The 17,863-nt window shown below is 39.8% G+C and overlaps 1 protein-coding gene across 1 annotated transcript in view; it reads left to right on the top strand.

The window, feature by feature from the left end:
• Nucleotides 1-8,901, top strand: part of LOC131882057 (serine/arginine repetitive matrix protein 2-like) — a gene marked incomplete in the record, with an annotated part of 36,882 nt that extends 27,981 nt beyond the window's left edge. Inside the window, 3 exon segments of the mRNA XM_059229089.1 lie at nucleotides 6,699-6,853; nucleotides 6,986-8,411; nucleotides 8,538-8,901. Coding sequence (XP_059085072.1) covers nucleotides 6,699-6,853; nucleotides 6,986-8,411; nucleotides 8,538-8,555 — 1,599 coding nt within the window.
• Between the last annotated feature and the right edge of the window lie 8,962 nt (nucleotides 8,902-17,863).

Here is a 17,863-nt window from a genome sequence, read left to right as displayed (position 1 = left end):
ATACAAGTTTGAAGCGGAAAGAGCGAAAGAAATGAAGTTGAAGAAGATCAACTTCCTTCCTTTTTTCTTTTTTACTCAACCTCAAGCTCTTAGATTTTGGTTGGTAAACCATTAGATGAATAGTTCTGCTACGCTACAGTGGAGCCTCAGGTTCAAACATTGATACGGGGACTTTGGGGGGATGTGAGGCAAGAACACTCACTTAATATTCCCATTCAACGGTTAAACGGCAGGTGAGCATTGGAAATTGAGACAAAGTTAGAAAAATAACCACTTGGCGTTTTAATTGCTTGCTCTTCCGATTCAGTCGTCGAACTACTTATTCTGGAGCCCAAAAGCGCCCAATGTACGAGACAAATGTCCTAGAGCTTGTTAAGGGTTGGAAACGAGTCTGAACTGTTATGTATATTTATCCATTTGAATGATTTTTTTTTCCATTGAGATATCGAGTGCATTGACGAGAAGGAAGAAGCTCATCAACCTTGAAGATGATTTCATTCCTTCCTCTACGGAGAGGCAGCATCCCAATGGCTCATCTATTGTCTATGGGCTTTGGCAGTCCAAGAGGACGAAAAACCCAAGTCGAACATTCACGGTCATGTCTTTTGGCACTTGAATGCATTCTTCCTTTCTTCAATTAACAAGTCAATTTATGACCATGATGGACGATTTCAGCCTTGGTGTTGGGAAAGGGACAAAATTGGCAACACTGACCTTGTGGTAGGAAAAGCCTGTTGAGCAGCGGCGCCAAATTTGACTTAAAAAGAGACAATTTTCCAGATATTCTCCTTTTGGGACTAAGGGAGGGTATTAATGCATTTGAAACTTGACCACACTGCGAGCTTGGCATCAAATGATCGCAAGCACGATTTTACCTCGTTAGTGCCTCCTCCTAATTAACATTAAGGCTTCAGATCGGTTTTGAATGGTCTAAAAATGCTTCTTGAGATTTTGATGCCGGTTCAGTGCTATGAATATAATTGGATGCCACTTCACTTCAGCACCACCATTTTAAAAGTAGGATTCGGGCTTTCAGAACGTCTAAATTCCCTCATTGTTTAAACATTAGAAATTGAGACAATTTTTCTAGCGTACCAAATCAATTATGTTTTGGCCAAACCAAAATTAGAAAAACCTACTTCAGATGGCGCAACTTGGCTTTTTTAAAACAATCCCTACCGAGTTTGGTTATTGTCAATCCTTATGGTGAGGTTTATGAAGTGAAGACTTCAACTTCCTGACGGCATCATATGGCTCTTCTTGGTTATCTTTTCAATTGGTTGCTTCCATCAGGCAGCTTTCAAACAATGATTCACGCCAATTGCGAGACCAATTATCCCAGTTGAATCCACGGTGAACAACGCCCTCTTTGTTAACCATGCGGATTTGACACCCAGGCAACCATTTGACATTTGAAATTGGACAATCACAGTAAAAAGAAATGGGTGAACAAAACAGATCAACCAACATTTCCTATTATAACTAAGCATGATCTGGTTTCTGGTTTTCGTCAGAGTGGTTCCACTCGTTCCACTCCATTGACATCGGAGCCGGTTTGACTTCCAGAAAATTATGGTGGAAGTTGTTCTGAACTTGATTGGGCCTGACGTGAGTGACGGGGCAGCTGCTTCTAAGAAACAGCCAGATAAAGAAGGCACAGAAACAATGCCTTTTAAAAGTGTTGTTGTTACTATCTCGAGTGAGTTAAGTTCTGCCAAGGCCGTCAAGCTTGTAAGGAGGGAATGCTCTTTGAGACGGAACTTCAATTCTAGCCCAATAAACTGGATGGTTTTGGCTTGTCTTCAAAAAAGATGACTAACAAACGTTCCGTGAAAAGAGAATACTCCCGAAAGCTTCTCACTTTCAATGAGTTCTTGGCTGATCTTTTAAGTGGTTCCAAAAGGTGCTTTGATTTATCTGACCTTTGTTTGTTGCGGAGGCGGTCCTGTTTACAAATGAAAAAGGATATCGATAAAAGTGAAACCTCGAGTGCTTATCCCTAAAATTGAACTTGGTCTCAAAAAAGGCGTCTTAGAGACCGTTAGAATGTGTCTTGATTCTCATGGATTCTTGGTCATGTGTTTGTAGAAAGTGTCTTTCTCACATCCAGCTCTTTTGTCCTAAATTAGTGCTCTTTTAAAAGAGTAATCATCACCAACGAGATGTCGTACTTCGCCAAGGTTTCGGCAAAATCCGATCTCGCTTCACATCAAGTCTCACGAGCACCTTTCAAAGCTCAAGCTATAGACTTTCCTCATACGGAACATCTCAGTTTGTCTAAAAGATCTGGCTTCTTTTTAGCTAACTCGATTGTCGTTGCAACCGAGTGCCAGCCAATTTCTGGTAATACAATTAGCGGATTGATCCAAGGAGCTTGACATGTTGCTCTGGCGACCCCATTAAAGGACATTCGACATGGTCAATGGCTTCTCAACTGTACTGTAAGGAACGTATTTGAAACTCTTGCACGTGGGAGTTTGCAGCCCTTCTCAGTTATTTCGCAAAATCCACAGATCAAAATCTCGTGGATCATAACTTTGGGTTCCCAATTAGCGTCCATGTTCCCAAGATAAGAATAAATTCTGGTTAGTGCAGGGTGATTCGCAAAATGTCTTAAACTGTATGCTCAATCCCCTCTATTTCTCGGGCTTGATCATTCTGAGATCGGTTTATCTGAAGCTCACATCACCGCCAATGACGCACCTCATAGGGCCTTCTGGGTCAAGGTTGTTGGAGTGCGCGGAATTTCGCCTGCTCTCGCCAGGCCCATCTTGAGATTGAGTTTGATCTCACGTGTGTGAGCGAGAGTCAACAACATTCACAATGGCATCCGTTCTTTTTCACACACATAACAAGCACATAGTAGAGGATCTATTCCATAAACTCTTTCTCATGTCCCGACTGTGAATGTACATGTACCTTTTTAGTGTGCTTCTGATTTTTTTTCTTTGGCATAGCTATGTTTCAGGGTTGCGTTGTCGAGCATATTTATTCGGCTGTTGAAAAAGCCAAAATTGTATGACACAGAAAAGCCGAGACACACTTTTGGAATTAGAAGCATTTTTTACTTTTTTCTGCGTGCAAAGTGCAATTCTAATCTAGAAGCAACTGTTAGTGGCATGTGGTGATGAAAAAAATACTTTGTGCACCCTAAGGAAACTTTGGCATTAGTTTACGTTCCATCCATTCGTACATCATCATGATTTCCAAACTCAATCAAGAAGATTTTAAGTATTTGACAAGTATATTTCGCCTACATTTTTCTCTATGTTTTCAAATCAACTCTGACTAAAGGTGTTTTATAGAGTGAAAAGGAATTAACGTATTCAATGCTATATACACTTTTCAAGAATGCAATGACTCCATCCAGATGGTCTCAAACTGGCCACCCTGTTCACCAGAAAATACATCTTGAGCAAAATATCACTAACGTTAATTAAGGAACCCAAATGGCTAAAGCCTAAGGTCTTGTATTCCCACTTCTAAGGGAATGTAAGTGGAATAGAAAGTGATGAGTGACACGGTAAGAATAGATGATCTTAGTTAATTGTTGCTTGTTCAAGAGCAGTTCCAACGAGAGACGTTGATATGAGGTTGTCTCTTTCCAGTTCTGTCCAACTAGACGCCAAGGGTCATTTTTCAGCCTTGTCAGAAGAATCCAAGTCTCGAACCGTTAATGTTGGGGCATGAATCAAAATCAAAGCAGCGATTTTTTTCTTTTCCCTACTATCTCCCTCAAGTGCGCCAAAGTTCGTTCTTGCCAGCATCAAGTTGATTTATGAGCTCACATGAGTCACAGTCACCCTGATGTTCGAAAATGGAAGATGTGAAAAACGTTGCCAAGATCAGTTTTGTAGTTTCGAGTTTCTTTGGCTCCAGAACGACTTAAGGTCAATCGCTTTTGATTTCCGGCTTACATTGAGTAACTACTCAAGCGGAAGAATTGTTCGTCGACCGATCAAAGGAATCCTTCCTCAAGATCATATCCTGATTCAAAAATGATTCGGGCTCTAATTGTCGGGTTCTTCAAAAGCGATCCGCATCTGGTATTTCATTATGACTTTGCTGCTTTGCTGTATCATGTCGTAATGACCCCGCATCCCTCAAGGTTGAAAGTACCTGACGAGAAAAATCATGCACCGGTCCTCTATGTCTTAATTAAAGTGAAATATGGGTTAGGAAACTTGACTCTATCGTAAAGATTGGTTAGAAGCAGATGGTTCATTTTTTTGCTCCTGTGATCATATCATCATATAAAAATTGATTCCTGGAGATGAGCAAGTTATGCCAAACATGATATGCTAGTAATGGCTTGGTTTGGGTTTGGAAGAGAATAGATTGGCATCATTAGAAGATGTCTCATCAATAGACGATGGATACCAGCCAATTTCCTTGGAAAGCGATGATTTAAGGAGAGGAAATGACAAGTTTTCTTTTCATGGGCTAAATGTACGTACTAGTACTCGTATGTATCCTATGCTCCTGCTGTACGGCCAAGGCGTTTCTTTTCATGGGCTAAATGTACGTACTAGTACTCGTATGTATCCTATGCTCCGGATGATTTGGCAATAACACAAGTGAGAACTATATTTCCAAGTAAAAGGCTAAAGCATCTAACTTTCAATGGTATCCATTCCATCGTACAAGCAATGGCTAGTAAAATGTCATTCTGGTTGATCAATGAACTTGTATCCAAAGATGCATTCAGTTAGTGAAATATTTCTTATTCCCTTGTTGGAGATTACATTTCCAGCAACAAAAAAAAACAAGTTTACAAAAAGGAAACCTTTTCGATCGCATTTGCAAATGCGACTGATGGAGTATGGATTTTTTTGAGCGCAATTTAAGTTTGAATCATATCTATAAGACTCACCCACCATCCAGTGGATGCTATTTAAGAAATGCGATTGTTGATGTTAATAATTGCAACTACGTATTAATGAGGTTTCGATCCATCCCTACTCATATCCAAGAACCTGCAAGTCCTGCAGTACGTCCTGATTACGCCTTTACTAACGCAATTGCTCCCTGGGGCTACAACTTACGTGGCTCTCAAGTTCGTTCAATCTGGTGCTTTGAATACAGAATCTTTGTGAAAGTAGATGTGGTTAGTGCTCGAATTCTCAGGGAAGAAGTGGAAGAAGCCCTCAAGGAAGGAAGATTGGACATACAGAGCACAATTTAAACTTGTTCAAGTAGTACGTGTAAAGGCGCATTCATTCAACAAAGAAATTCTTCATTCAACTTGGAGATAGGAGAGAATTGATTATGATCAAACTTCCCCAAGTTTTCCCTCGATTTTGTTTCATCTCGAAATTTGCCCTCCCTTTTCGAGGATTTAAAATACCGATAGCTCACATTTTGGTCTTGAACAAACGAATAGGACGACATGATGTAAGAAAAAATATAGATCCATGTTAACCGATGTGAGATGGGTATAATAATATTCAATATTCATGGCCTTTTCCTTATAGGGGAAGTTTCAAAACAAGACAAAATCTTTTTTACCTGGACTCACTCATCTACTTACTTAACCAATATCAAAAACATCTAATGCTTTTCACTCGGTTTTTACATGCTCAAAAACAAGATTAACCCACACTATTTGGACAAAAATAGGGAATGTTTTGCTTTATTAACCCTTTGCATCTTCACCATCTACTTTGGAGTTGATATTTTTCAATGATCTTTGAATTCATTATACATTTTGAGGTTCTTAATAGCCGCCTCAGACTGAGTTGGGAGTTTTTAAGATAAAAGCAAACCATTAGGCCAAAAACCATGTGTTTTAGATACACAATCGATAGTTCTGACGTAATTCTTTAAATACACTTTAGGCTTTGCATGCTTTAGTCCTCAAATCTTGCACAATGGCCAACAAATAGTCTTAATTATGTTCCATATTCCTGTTTTGAATGTTAACGTGAATTTTTAAAGTGACTTCTATCCATTGGATTTTCTCCACAATTGAGCTAATATAAGTGAATCGTGGTGAATCGTGAAAATTTATACACTGAAGCTTCCGTTCAAATGGCAAACTCAGCAATTGCAATTCTTCCTTTCCCAATTCAAAACACTTTAGTTGCCTTGTAAAGTTAGAGTTGTACTTCCTTCGGCTGACAGTCTAAAAGGTGTTTGCAGAAAATAAACTTTCTTTCAACCACTCTTGCGCCAATTGAAAACCGAAGTTTGGCTGACGATTTCCCATTCATTGGCACCTCTCTCTCTCTCTCTTTGGCTCTTTCTTTCTCTTCTTGCCGTCTTCAAGAGTGCAGATGTCCAATGAAGCTCTTCCTTAATCAACTGAGCGTCTGTGTGTGCGCGAGAGTGACTATTTTTCTTGCCATTGCTCAAGCGGAAACTTTGTTTCATAGCCCTTTAAAGATAAGCTTATTTAGAACCCGGAATTTTCATGGGAATGTCCGCTCGTTATTCTGCGAGATCATTGTCGTCCTTTTACAAACTCCATCTCCTCCGAGGATGTGTCTTCATATGTTTTTCCTGGACCATATCCTGATGGCGTTACGTTAGTTCTCTTAAAAGCTTTTGCCTTGTTACCTTTCCTGAATCTGACATGTGACAGTTAAGATACATGTTTTTTAAGTCGTTGGACGCGATCCATTTCCTTCATTCGCCGATCATGTGAGCCATAACATAACTTGTACCTGAATATTCAATATGCATTAACTTCATTGCAGGCAATCAAGCAAGAGATTCTGAGTAAACAGTCGGCGGATCCGAGATCCATCTCACCGTCCCCGCCGTCCTCCATATCATCTTCCCCCGTGGGCTTGGTGACGAATGCCTTGCAAAAATTAGCCAGACCAGTGGAACAAATTCAATTGACACCAAGGTATTATAAGCACGCGCTCACCACCCATCTCTTTCCAAAAAAAAAATTGTGTTTCATGAAATTGTCNCGCTCACCACCCATCTCTCATAAAGAATTGTGTGTCATGAAATTGTCAACTAATCCATATTTCAGATCCGCGTCTCCTTCGCCTTCGAGCACTTTATCAAGCAGAGGATCCAGTTCGCAACCTCATACTCTCTCCGCACTAAATGAGAGTTCAAATTCTTTAGAAGACTCGCAGAGTGGCCATAGTTCCTTACAATCTGGCGGCAGTGAAGGTGGCACCATGAGCTCCAGGATTCAGCGCTTCCATGGCCCGCCCTCCATTCAATTGGGAACATGGGATGACCGGTCCAGGAAAATGAGTGAGATGCCAATACCCACGTTTGGCTCGGCCAAAACAGGGCGTAGTGGGCGGCACTCCCTGGCCTCCCTGAGCACCACCTCCTCTGAGCTGTCCAGCCTCAAGTCAACCAGTCCTCATTTGAGTCATTTGGAAGAGGATGAGGCCGATTTTAGTCAAATGAACCAACAAGTTCGAGCCAGCATTCAGCGCATGGAGCAAAACCATCAAAACAAACCGCCCAAATTTGATGCCAAAGCCAGGGTTGCCAAACCGTGGAAGCGAGCCTCGCTCAGTCAAATGACCATTGATCCCTCTGAACCCAAAAATGAAGTACTTGCATCGGCCAGGAAGCCTTCAGGCATTCTGCTACCTGTTGTGTCTCCTGTTGAGTCACCCAATGAATCGACAATAAATGAGGAAAAGCCCCGTCACTTTTACTTCGGACAAGAGCCTTCAGCCACCGACAACAGACTGTCGCAGTCCAAGCCCACGGCCATCGAAAAGGTCAAGAACAATGAGGCGCTGTCTCATCCTCAGAACATTGTGGTCAACCCTGGTTATCAGCTTAAAGAGTATGTAAACCCTATGGAGAAATCTGGCAAACCAAACTTTGCTTTTGGTGACACTCCACCGTCCAAGCCCTCCAAGAACTCTCAGAACTTGCAACTCTCAAATGGCATTCCCAAACCGGTTCTCCCTCCAAAGACGAAGGATGCCACGGACATCAACGAGCCGTCCAAGGAGGTGGTCATTGAACCCAAAATCAAGCCAGCAGTTGTGAACTACTCCAAATTTGCCGACTTCCGCGTTCCTCGGCCGCAATTGGAACCCAAACCCAAGCGCCCCTCCCAACCTGAGAAGACTCAGGATGAGGTTCGCAAGGCCTTTGAGTCTGAACTCAAGGCGGGGAAGAAGAGCCTCAAGTCATACGAGAATGATTCGGATTCTGGCAGCAACAGTGTTAGTCCTGGACCCAATGTCTCCATTATTCCCCCTCCTCCCCCTCCTCAATTCAGCAACGGCCACCATATTCCCCCTGCACCCAAAATGAATGGTCCTATTGTGCCTCCAGCCCCCAAGTTGACGAACTTCCCATCCAATGTCACGGCCAATGGCAAACGGATTGTACCGGCTCCAAGCAAGCAACAATCATCCCATGCAGATCTTCTGGTTGCCATTCGTAACAAGGGGGGATTGAAAGGCCTTCGCAAGGTAAGTGCTTTGGCATTTGTGTTGTTGCCACATTGCAAGTTCATTCCCATCCAATCAACCGTGAGGATGTCTGTCCTTCTCAAGTGCGGCAAAAGGAGGCTAATATTGTTTTTGACTTCTTTTCAGACTGGCAAACAGCTCTAGAGGACCTCCATGTCGCCACTATGCATCAGAGAACCTTGCAATACCCGTTTTCCGACCAATCTAGTCGTCTCCCAATTGCTTTTTTCTTTTCTATTTTCTAATGCTACACTTTTGGGGGACCCTTCCTCTGAAACAGCTGATGTTGTACTGGTAACAGCTGTGATTCCATTTTTTTTGTACTAGTAACTCTTTGGCATGTGACACACTGTTAAGATATCAGTCATGTACATAGGGCAGATTAGAATATATGCTATTATATCGCCATTCGTTGATGAAGATAAATCATCTGACATAACTTGTACATAATATCCTTATATATCGCTGAATAAAGGAGCAAAATAACCTACGCCTCCAACGTCTTACTCAAGGATTAATTGTGTAAGAGCCGTAATGATTATGATACATACGAAGGACCGAAGCAAACCGTGTTCCAGTAAGGAGTATGAGAAACGAAAACCTCCTCTTTGCAAGGGCTTTCTTCATTTTATTTCATGGGTGAATGCTTCCCTAAAGTTGGCCTCTAGGGAAATCCGCTTTCCGCCAACTTTTACTTAGTGACAGAATGAATAATGACACAAGATGATTATGAACAAGCTCTCTAGCACCTGCAACAAGCAAACCCCAATGCAAGCAGCAATGATTCCCGTGACATTTTAAACAATTTGAATAATCAATAGAGACAGTAACTTTGTCTAAAATGGCTTACTTCAATGTGGACAAAGAGCTCAGTCTCCTGGAAAGGCTTTTCTCTCGAAATTTGTTGCAAACATTCGCTCCGACCCTATTAACAAGAAAGGTTTCAATTTAAGGTAAAGAACAAGTTGAACATTTGCCAACGTACTTTGTAACATATCCGACACCAAAATGAGAATATATGTATGCACATTTAATTCCCATTAGCTACCTTGTATCTAAAAAGTGAGCATCCTTCACAATGCACTGTAACCACAAAGTTCTGACCCCGTTTAAAAATAATTTTGTCAATCTTGGCAATTTCGAGATCCCAGTGAGCCATTGCAATAGTCAAAGCTTGATTTCTAAATTGATAAATCATCATTTAAGTGTTTAATCTGCTCCTTAAATACCAGGCTATAGATGACAATTTTGTCTTTGTCGAAGAATATCACAAAAAAAACATTACGGCCAAAAAACTGATCATTACGTGTCCGTCTAAAAAGCAACGCTGGCAATCCCTAAACCTAATTTTTGGCGGTTTGAAATAGAAGACAGTGCTATAATCTTGTGGCTTGGGATACGCATCACATCATGATAAAGAAAATAGTTGATTTGATTTGAACTCTCTTAATTCCATCTCTCAATGACTTTGATCACTGAACATTAACGATTTATGGCTGATGAGAATGATTATGTAGTATCAAAAGAAATTACTTTAACCTTTCTTTAACAAACCTGATTTGTATCAAATGACAACAACTTTATGGTGACAATGTAAAAATGCCTTTGTTAAATGTATCAGACTAGACATCCGGTTTTTGAGCAAGTAGATGCTCATACCACTTCAAGTATGCGAGGGCTCGGTTCGAATAGAACTTCATGCAACATTTCACCCTAAAAAAGCTTATCAAAAAGCAACTAGACATACTGCTTCCACTGCAATTTGGACTCAGATCGAGTTCCCAATGGAAGTAAAAAAGGGGTGTGTTCGACCTCATGGTTCCAGAAAAGAAAAATGTCAGAGCTCACACTATGTTAATGGAAAAGCATACTAAAGCTAAAAAGCTTTTGGGTCCTGTGAGAGCACACTATAATTATAACCGACATATTTATCCCATGGGAGGTTTTGTGTTCCCTTGGAAACGTTACATTGGGCACTTTTTTGGAAATCTCTCCACGATCACGTTTGAAGAGTACAGTAAAAATCGGATATAAGAGCACCTTTGGGGCCGTGAATTTCTGCTCTTATATCCGATGCTCCAGTTCCGCGGCTCCAGAGGCAGAGAACATATTTTTATGCTATGATTTGATGTAGTTTTACGGTCCAAACAAAAGGCAGTCATAAAAATCGAGAAAAATGAAACGAAATGCAAGGAGGGCAGTATGTTGGCTGTATGTTAATGCACCAAATACGTAGTTAATTTGTCACAGAATTACATACTGGCTCTGAAGTTTGAAAAAAAGGACCAAGAGTTTTCCAAAGGAAGCACGCTTGACTCCTAACTTTGTGGCAGCTTCGGTCAGGCTTATCTTGGACAGATTGTCAAAATCGTCAAGGAGCTTTTGCTTCTCCTTGATGGAAAAAAGTGGTTCTCTTGGCAGAAGCCATTATGCATGACTGTTTGTTTTTATGAGAAAGCGGCTGAAAACTTGCTTTTATAAAATGGCTTAACCAGTTTCCATCGAAAACTTCATTATGGAGAGCGGGAAATAAAAAAAAAGGTTTTGCCGCCTTCAATTCTGCTCTTATAACCGATGTGGCCCAAAATGTTGTGCTCTTATATCCGATGCTAATTTACTATACTTTACCATATGATTTGATTCGGGGATTCATAATCCTGCTCTTATATCCGATGCTTTTATATCCGATTTTTACTGTATTGACCTTTTTACTCCTTTTTGTGAATACATGTCGGTAGAAAAAGATAAAAAGCCTCAAGATTTCAGAGTAGGTCAAATTGAGCTGGAATTGTAAATATTGAGGTATCAAGGCAAAATGAAAAGAAATTACAATAATCTGGCCCTGGTGGCGCTTTGCCTACAATGCTATTGTCCCGCCATCTAAGCAGGGTGGGCATTTTTGGAAATCATTGTCCTCAACTTATTAATAATGTGTTAAAGGAGTTTACATTTTATCATTAAATGATTGCATTTGTTGATTAGTACAGGGCTTGGGTAAAGAAACGACATGATTTGAATTTTAAACTGCATTGCCGGTCTACCTACTTTCGTCAGTTTTGGACACCCTTGGACAAGAATGGACTAAAGCGTCCAAAAATGAAATGCCCACCCTGCTGAGGGCTCATATTATCCCATGTCGAACTTGATAGATCAATCTCGATAGTTTTTTTTAACAAATCCATACTGCATTTTTAATGCTGAAACAAGAGTAAATTTATGTTAGCTTAACTAGCCCTTGACGAAACCTGCATGAATTTTAATTCCACTTTCGTCCAACAATTTGCTTAGTTTGGCTTTTTGAACGAGCCATTTTGCCAAGCTTTGCCCTTGAAATAATTGACTTTCGAAATGCATACAAGGTTGCCATCTCGCAGGAAATGTGTTCAAAAGAGCAGATGATACTCTGACGCAGGAGGCCAAATATTGCACTTTATTCCAATGGCCACCGTACTTTATTAGAGCTTCGAAATTGTTTGGAAATAATTAGAAAGTGCAGATGTTTATCCGTACATCAAATCTTAACTTCTGACAATATCTCAAAGAGCTCTTAAAACAAAGTTTTGGCGAAATAAAAAAACCAGACTATATGATTTAGAAACGGACACCCTGTGAATGACAAGAGCTTGAGAGAAAAAGACAGGAGAAAGAGAGGGAGAAGGCAAGTGCCTATGTATTCTCCGGTCACCTTGCCCTGGGTTACCATAATCAGACGAATACAAAATGACAGGATGGAGACCCAGTTCAACGGACTTTTTGGGCTATTATGGCTTGTTTAGGCAACACTAACAACCAAACGAACAAGACACTTGAAGAATGAATTAGTGGACACACAGTGCTTTGCCAAAAATGTGTGAGCCAACCCATGAGGGGTGGCTAAAAAGAAGGGAGGAAAAGTCAAAGAAAATCAACAAGAATGCTACAAAAGTAGGAAGCTTGTGTACTGAGCATCATCTCCAGTCTTGCACTCTTGAGCCGGCAGAGGGCGATTTTGAAAGTCAATAGGCAGCGTTAGTTTCCAATCTTAATGACGCCAATGGAAATCGCTTGTTCTCATTGATGTCTTTATTTTTGAAATGTTATTTTTGGACTTTTGGTCGTGGAAAATCTATGACATATAATTGAATGGCTTGTGGACGCTCCCCGATGGTAAAATGTCTTCTCCAGCACCATTGAATGAGAAATAGGATTGCATATAATCGTTATTCATCATTATAATCTTTTGAATATTTGAACCATCAGCAAATTTGAGTAGGTAGCCTTTGAACATAGGGTTGAAAATAAAATTTGTGCGAGAACTTGTGTTATTCAGACTTCAAACTTGCTATTGTATCAACCCTTTTATATTCCCTACAAATGTTAGAGGTCAACACATCAAAGAATGAAGGAGCCCGAGAAAGAAGAGAGAACTTTGTCAATCTAAGTCTACTATTACTAAAGGTAACAATGTCTTCAAGCCCTCACTAATCCAGCCTAGTAAGGGCGGGAAAGTCCTTTGAAGTTTACTTTCAAATATAAACTAAAGCTGACGTCTCCACATATGGTTAATAACGCCCTCAACAAACTCAAATTGTCTCCACAAGATTTACGCATACAAGATATTAGTTAATCAATGTGATTTTGGACTCATGTCCAACAATAATTTCTTCTATCTGTAAGCCCTCAGACAATCCAAGCAATGGAAATACTCAAATGAGTGGCTAACTTGTCTTTTCAAGAATGAACACCTTTTTATGTCTTCGTCATTGCTTTCTTTTTACGCTTTGCAGGGGTCGTTCTTGCGACCTCACATACGGATGGTCTTTTTTACGACCATAAAGATAGATGAGTGTAGTACCAACATGAACTGTGAATAAGAGGTGGTTACCAGAACGAAATATAAACTCAAGATCGGTAGATTGTTTAAAAGGCGGCAAAGGATCTTGTTTTGTTTTCTTTGCGTTTCTCCGCACCAAAATTGGCAACCAATAAAGTGAAAAGGGTGCCAATTGTGCTGAGTTGTTTCCATTGAACCTTGAATAGTGAAGAAATTTGTTTTTGGCGCACATTTTATTTATCACCAAATACAAGATTTCACACTCAAGAGTCGCTTTGAATTTGAGACCCAAAAGGATCAGGGTCGTGGTCCCAATTTTCTGGGCGTGTAATGTTTCTTTGATGATCATGTTGGAGTGGTGGTTTTTGAGGACTCAGAAAGAATGCCTTAGAGGTTTAGCTTTACTAATATGATAAGAGAGAACCCCGAAGTCAAACAAACAACGAACTCTACATGTTTTCAATTTGAATTTTTGTTGGTAGTTGGTTCTTTGTGGTCCTAAAGCCAGATTTGATTATGTTTGACAAAAGGGCTTTCAACGTATTTAATATCAATTGTCCATTTAATGTAATGAATACTTTAACATTACAGTGATCATAGGGTGCCATATCCTAAAAAGGCTAGATTGCGTGGTCTTTATGTTTTGTTATTTGGCCATGTGGCAGGTCTGGCTTAAGGAGTAATATTCCCTAAAAAGCATAGTTTTGACGCGTTTCGGTAATTCCATTATTTTCTTACCGCCTGACGAAAAAAAAGATTCATGGGCCGTCTGAGGAGGCTTTGGCTGGAGGAACTAGTTTGGTCTGTTACATGTTTTTTCCCTTTTTTTCCATTTTAACACTACCATGGCTTGTCAGGGACAAGGATGAGAAATTATCAAAAGCCATTTTCTACCACGTGGCAGTTATTGGTGGCAGAAAATGGTAGAAATTGCCACCTTCTGCCATTTTCAGCCACTTATGGCAGAAAGTGGCAGAAATTCCATCAATCTTGATTATTACCATAGTTGTAGCCTGTTGTTATACAATTGTTGTATAATGTTATAGTTTTGATCAAAACAGAGACACTTCAGAACATATTTCAATCAAAAAATTACTTACCTGGCAGCCAAATATCTGCATTCAAAGTTTGAAGCTTAAGAAGTTGGAAACAACACAAAAAAATGTGCAGGCAAATAATTGATTTTTTTTCAATGATATAAGCATCTAGGGGCTAATGTTTGGATGTTCATGATTCAGGCCGAGGTAGTGCTAAAAGGCAAACAAGAACCGGCCCAAACTAGTCCCGACCGCCTAGGACTGTCCAAATAGCCCATAACACTCTTTTTCCCTCTGGCGGTAATAAAATAATGGACTCACTTAAACCTTTGAATCACGCCTCATTGACAAAAACAACAATCAGACTCCAAAACTTCATATTTCAAATCAGATGTTCTAAACGTTTCATAACGCCAGAGTGAATAATAAGAACCTAAATTTCAATCGAGGAAACTTTCCACATCGGTAAATATTACTTTGAGTGCTATTTTCAATAAGCCTTTAAAACTGAAATATTCTGACGCGCATATAAGGGCATTTGAAATGGCATAAACGAGCACTTGAAGTCCCTACGTAACTCGTCAAATAGTTTCTTTTGGAAAAGCACACAAATTCAAAGAGGGTAATTATTTGGGACTGTCAATATCTGTCAAGCATAATTCGATGGTTCAGCAACCGTTTATTGAACAGTTTGAAAGAAAGGCGTGTCCTTGTATTGAAAGAAATTCCATTTTCAAAACAATTACGAACCAATGGATATCAAAATCAAATGCATAGTAGTTAAGTCCAGCATCCTCAAAAGCACAAGAATAGTTGAATTATTGAGAAACAAGGTGACAAGACATAGCCTATCAAGAAATTCCGAGCACCACCCATTGAGACATTTAAGACGTATGATTGAGGCAAATACGGACTTCCCACCAAATGTATTCAAAGGCAATATGTACCCTAGCATCTCTCTGCATTGTAAATCGTTGCAAAAAGACAAGCTGCACACTAAAAAAAAACAATTGACCTTTTCACTGGACAGAAGTAGCGTCCTCTGCTTCGTCTAGGTGCAAACAAACACGTGGATTATGCTCTAGGGTTCCAGAGGCCAGTTGTTTGAAACTCTTACCTTGGAGTTAGGGGCTTGGACGTTAACCGGTATAAGAATCAACTCGCCAAAGTGTTGATCGGATGCTCATTCTGGGGAAAGTCCGAGCCTCAACTCAGAGGTAAGACCGTTTATAAGACAGGCCTCTGGTTTTATTAACATGATATTGCTGAACAGTTTGTTGTTTAAACACTATGGCACAATAAAAAAACTATTTGTCTTAAAATTGTGCTACGAATGTATAGTTTTTCGTATTATTGGTAACTCTTTTAAAAATCAGATTTTTGTAGCACTTAATTTAGCCTTCTCTAAAGAAAGAATTGGCAATTATTTAAGTAACAAAACAGTGACTGGTATAGAAAATAGAACTACCCAAAATTAACGGATGAAAGTTTGTACTATGTGAAGCAAATATAGGAAACACATTAAATTGACACCAAGGAAAGATTCATCAATCTGGTTATGTAATTTGTTATTCAACTTTTATCAAGCGGCATGTTCTTCTCGTATCTTTCCACAGTTTCCATTCATCATGGTGACCGATCTGGAATTCCAAATTTAGAAAAGATTGTGAACTTTTATCATAGCATTATGGTGTGTTCTTGATACAACCCAATTAGATTAGTCCATATAGATAGATAAAGACCTGTCTCGTCCAAATTTGACAGACAAGGATATTGCTGAATTACAGAACCAGTTCTGTGATATACCAATCAACTCCAACGAGCAATAAAGAAACTTACTCAAGCATAGAGCTTCCAGTATTCTCAGACTTCCTGGCTCTGAAGATCTTGTAAAGAACAAAACAAGTGGAGAATCTGATAAGTTAAAAGTGAATCAGTCGAGTGACATAAAACGTAATTGGACCTTCGGCAGATATTGCATCATTGCATATCACCCAATCACATTTTGTTTAAATCTTTTAGCTTTCACGTGATGCGTCCGATGGAACACCCATGGGTCTAGTGAAGAAGGGCAAATGTTCCTTCAAATAAATGTGATGAATCCTCGAACAAAATAGTATATTCGTCCTCTATAACATGATATTCAAATCGAGACTTGATCGTCATATTCTCTTTTACAATTTCAAATCCCTTGGGGGTATGTGAGCAAGTGATCCAACTGTGTTGAACATACGACATTTCCAGTTCCATTGGCCTCGGGGATGTCGAGCAAATTCAGTCCTTTGTGCAAAAGGTCTCTAACCAAATGTATAGCACAAACAAGAAAGGAAAAACAAATGTTAAGCTCAATTTTGATCGGGTACGTCCTTCAAAAATTTACATTTGTCATGAAATAATAATCCATTACACAAACCTTGTCTTGGTCCATTGTTCAATACACCATCTAATTCAATGTCCAAAAACACTTTTCTGGGCATAACATTTTAGATATACAAATAAATATTGTCATCAATAGATTTGTTATTTTTGGGGCATTTCAAGGACATTATTATGATTTGGAGCCAGTCTCAGGTTCATGAGTCTGAGTGCGGCCTTTGATTGCCTGGAGTGCGACTTACTAAAGGCCAAACTGGAAAAGTACAATTTTGGACGAAATTCATTGAAATGGATCGATTCTTTCTGTAAGGATCGAAGATTCCGGGTCAAAGTTGATACTGACAATTCCGAAGATTTTGACTTTGAGCTTTGGAGTTCCGCAAGGAGCTCAGATTTCTTGTGTGCTCTTTTCAATTGATGTTGCAGACATACCACAATGGCATCCACCTTCGGACGACTTTACTTTGAGCTCATATTGCGATGACACTTCTTTAGCTATGTCGGCCTCAACTGAAGGCGAACTAAAGACCAAATTAGAAAGTCACGGGGAAATTATTCTTGACTTCATGGCAACGAGCTGGCTGGAAAGACGTCTCTTATGATTGTATAAAAACGCCTGGTGGAGACCAGGGTGAAAATATCTCTTAGAAATTCGGGCGTGGTAGAGAACACCCAAGTCAAAATGCTGGGCATCACATTCCAATCCAATCTTCAATTCGATCAACATTTACATCATCTAACACAAGAAACATATAGAAGTTTGAGAATCCTCAAATTTATTAAAGGATCGGTACCTGAGACCTCAATAATTGCTGTAGTTCAATCGCTTGTTTACTCCAAGATACTCTACTGTGCGCTGTTATTTCTCCGTGTAAGATTCTCCAACGATAGCCCAATTTATACACCGCAACTGAAACTACAGGTATCGCTCAGTGATGTCCAACGCTTCCTTTCCAATAAAAACCGCAGAGATCATATCGAAATAGAAACACTTTGCAACGATAACAATTGCTTGATGATCAATCAAATAGCAAGTCAAAGCACCCTTATCGAAACATGGAAAAATTTGAATGCTCTTTCACCCGGTGTAACAAAATTAAAAACTTGTGCCGAAACATCGATGTTCCCCACCCGTAATGCCTCAAGGTTCGACCTTAAGATGCCTGCTTGCAGAGGCATCCCCAAAAATGCTATCGTCCTCTTCAATAATATGTCTGTCGCCGAAA

This window comes from Tigriopus californicus, chromosome 6 (genome assembly GCF_007210705.1).
Source record: "Tigriopus californicus strain San Diego chromosome 6, Tcal_SD_v2.1, whole genome shotgun sequence".
NCBI lineage: Eukaryota > Metazoa > Arthropoda > Copepoda > Harpacticoida > Harpacticidae > Tigriopus > Tigriopus californicus.
Note: the sequence above shows the minus strand (reverse complement) of the source record. Positions and strands in the feature narration are given on the sequence as shown.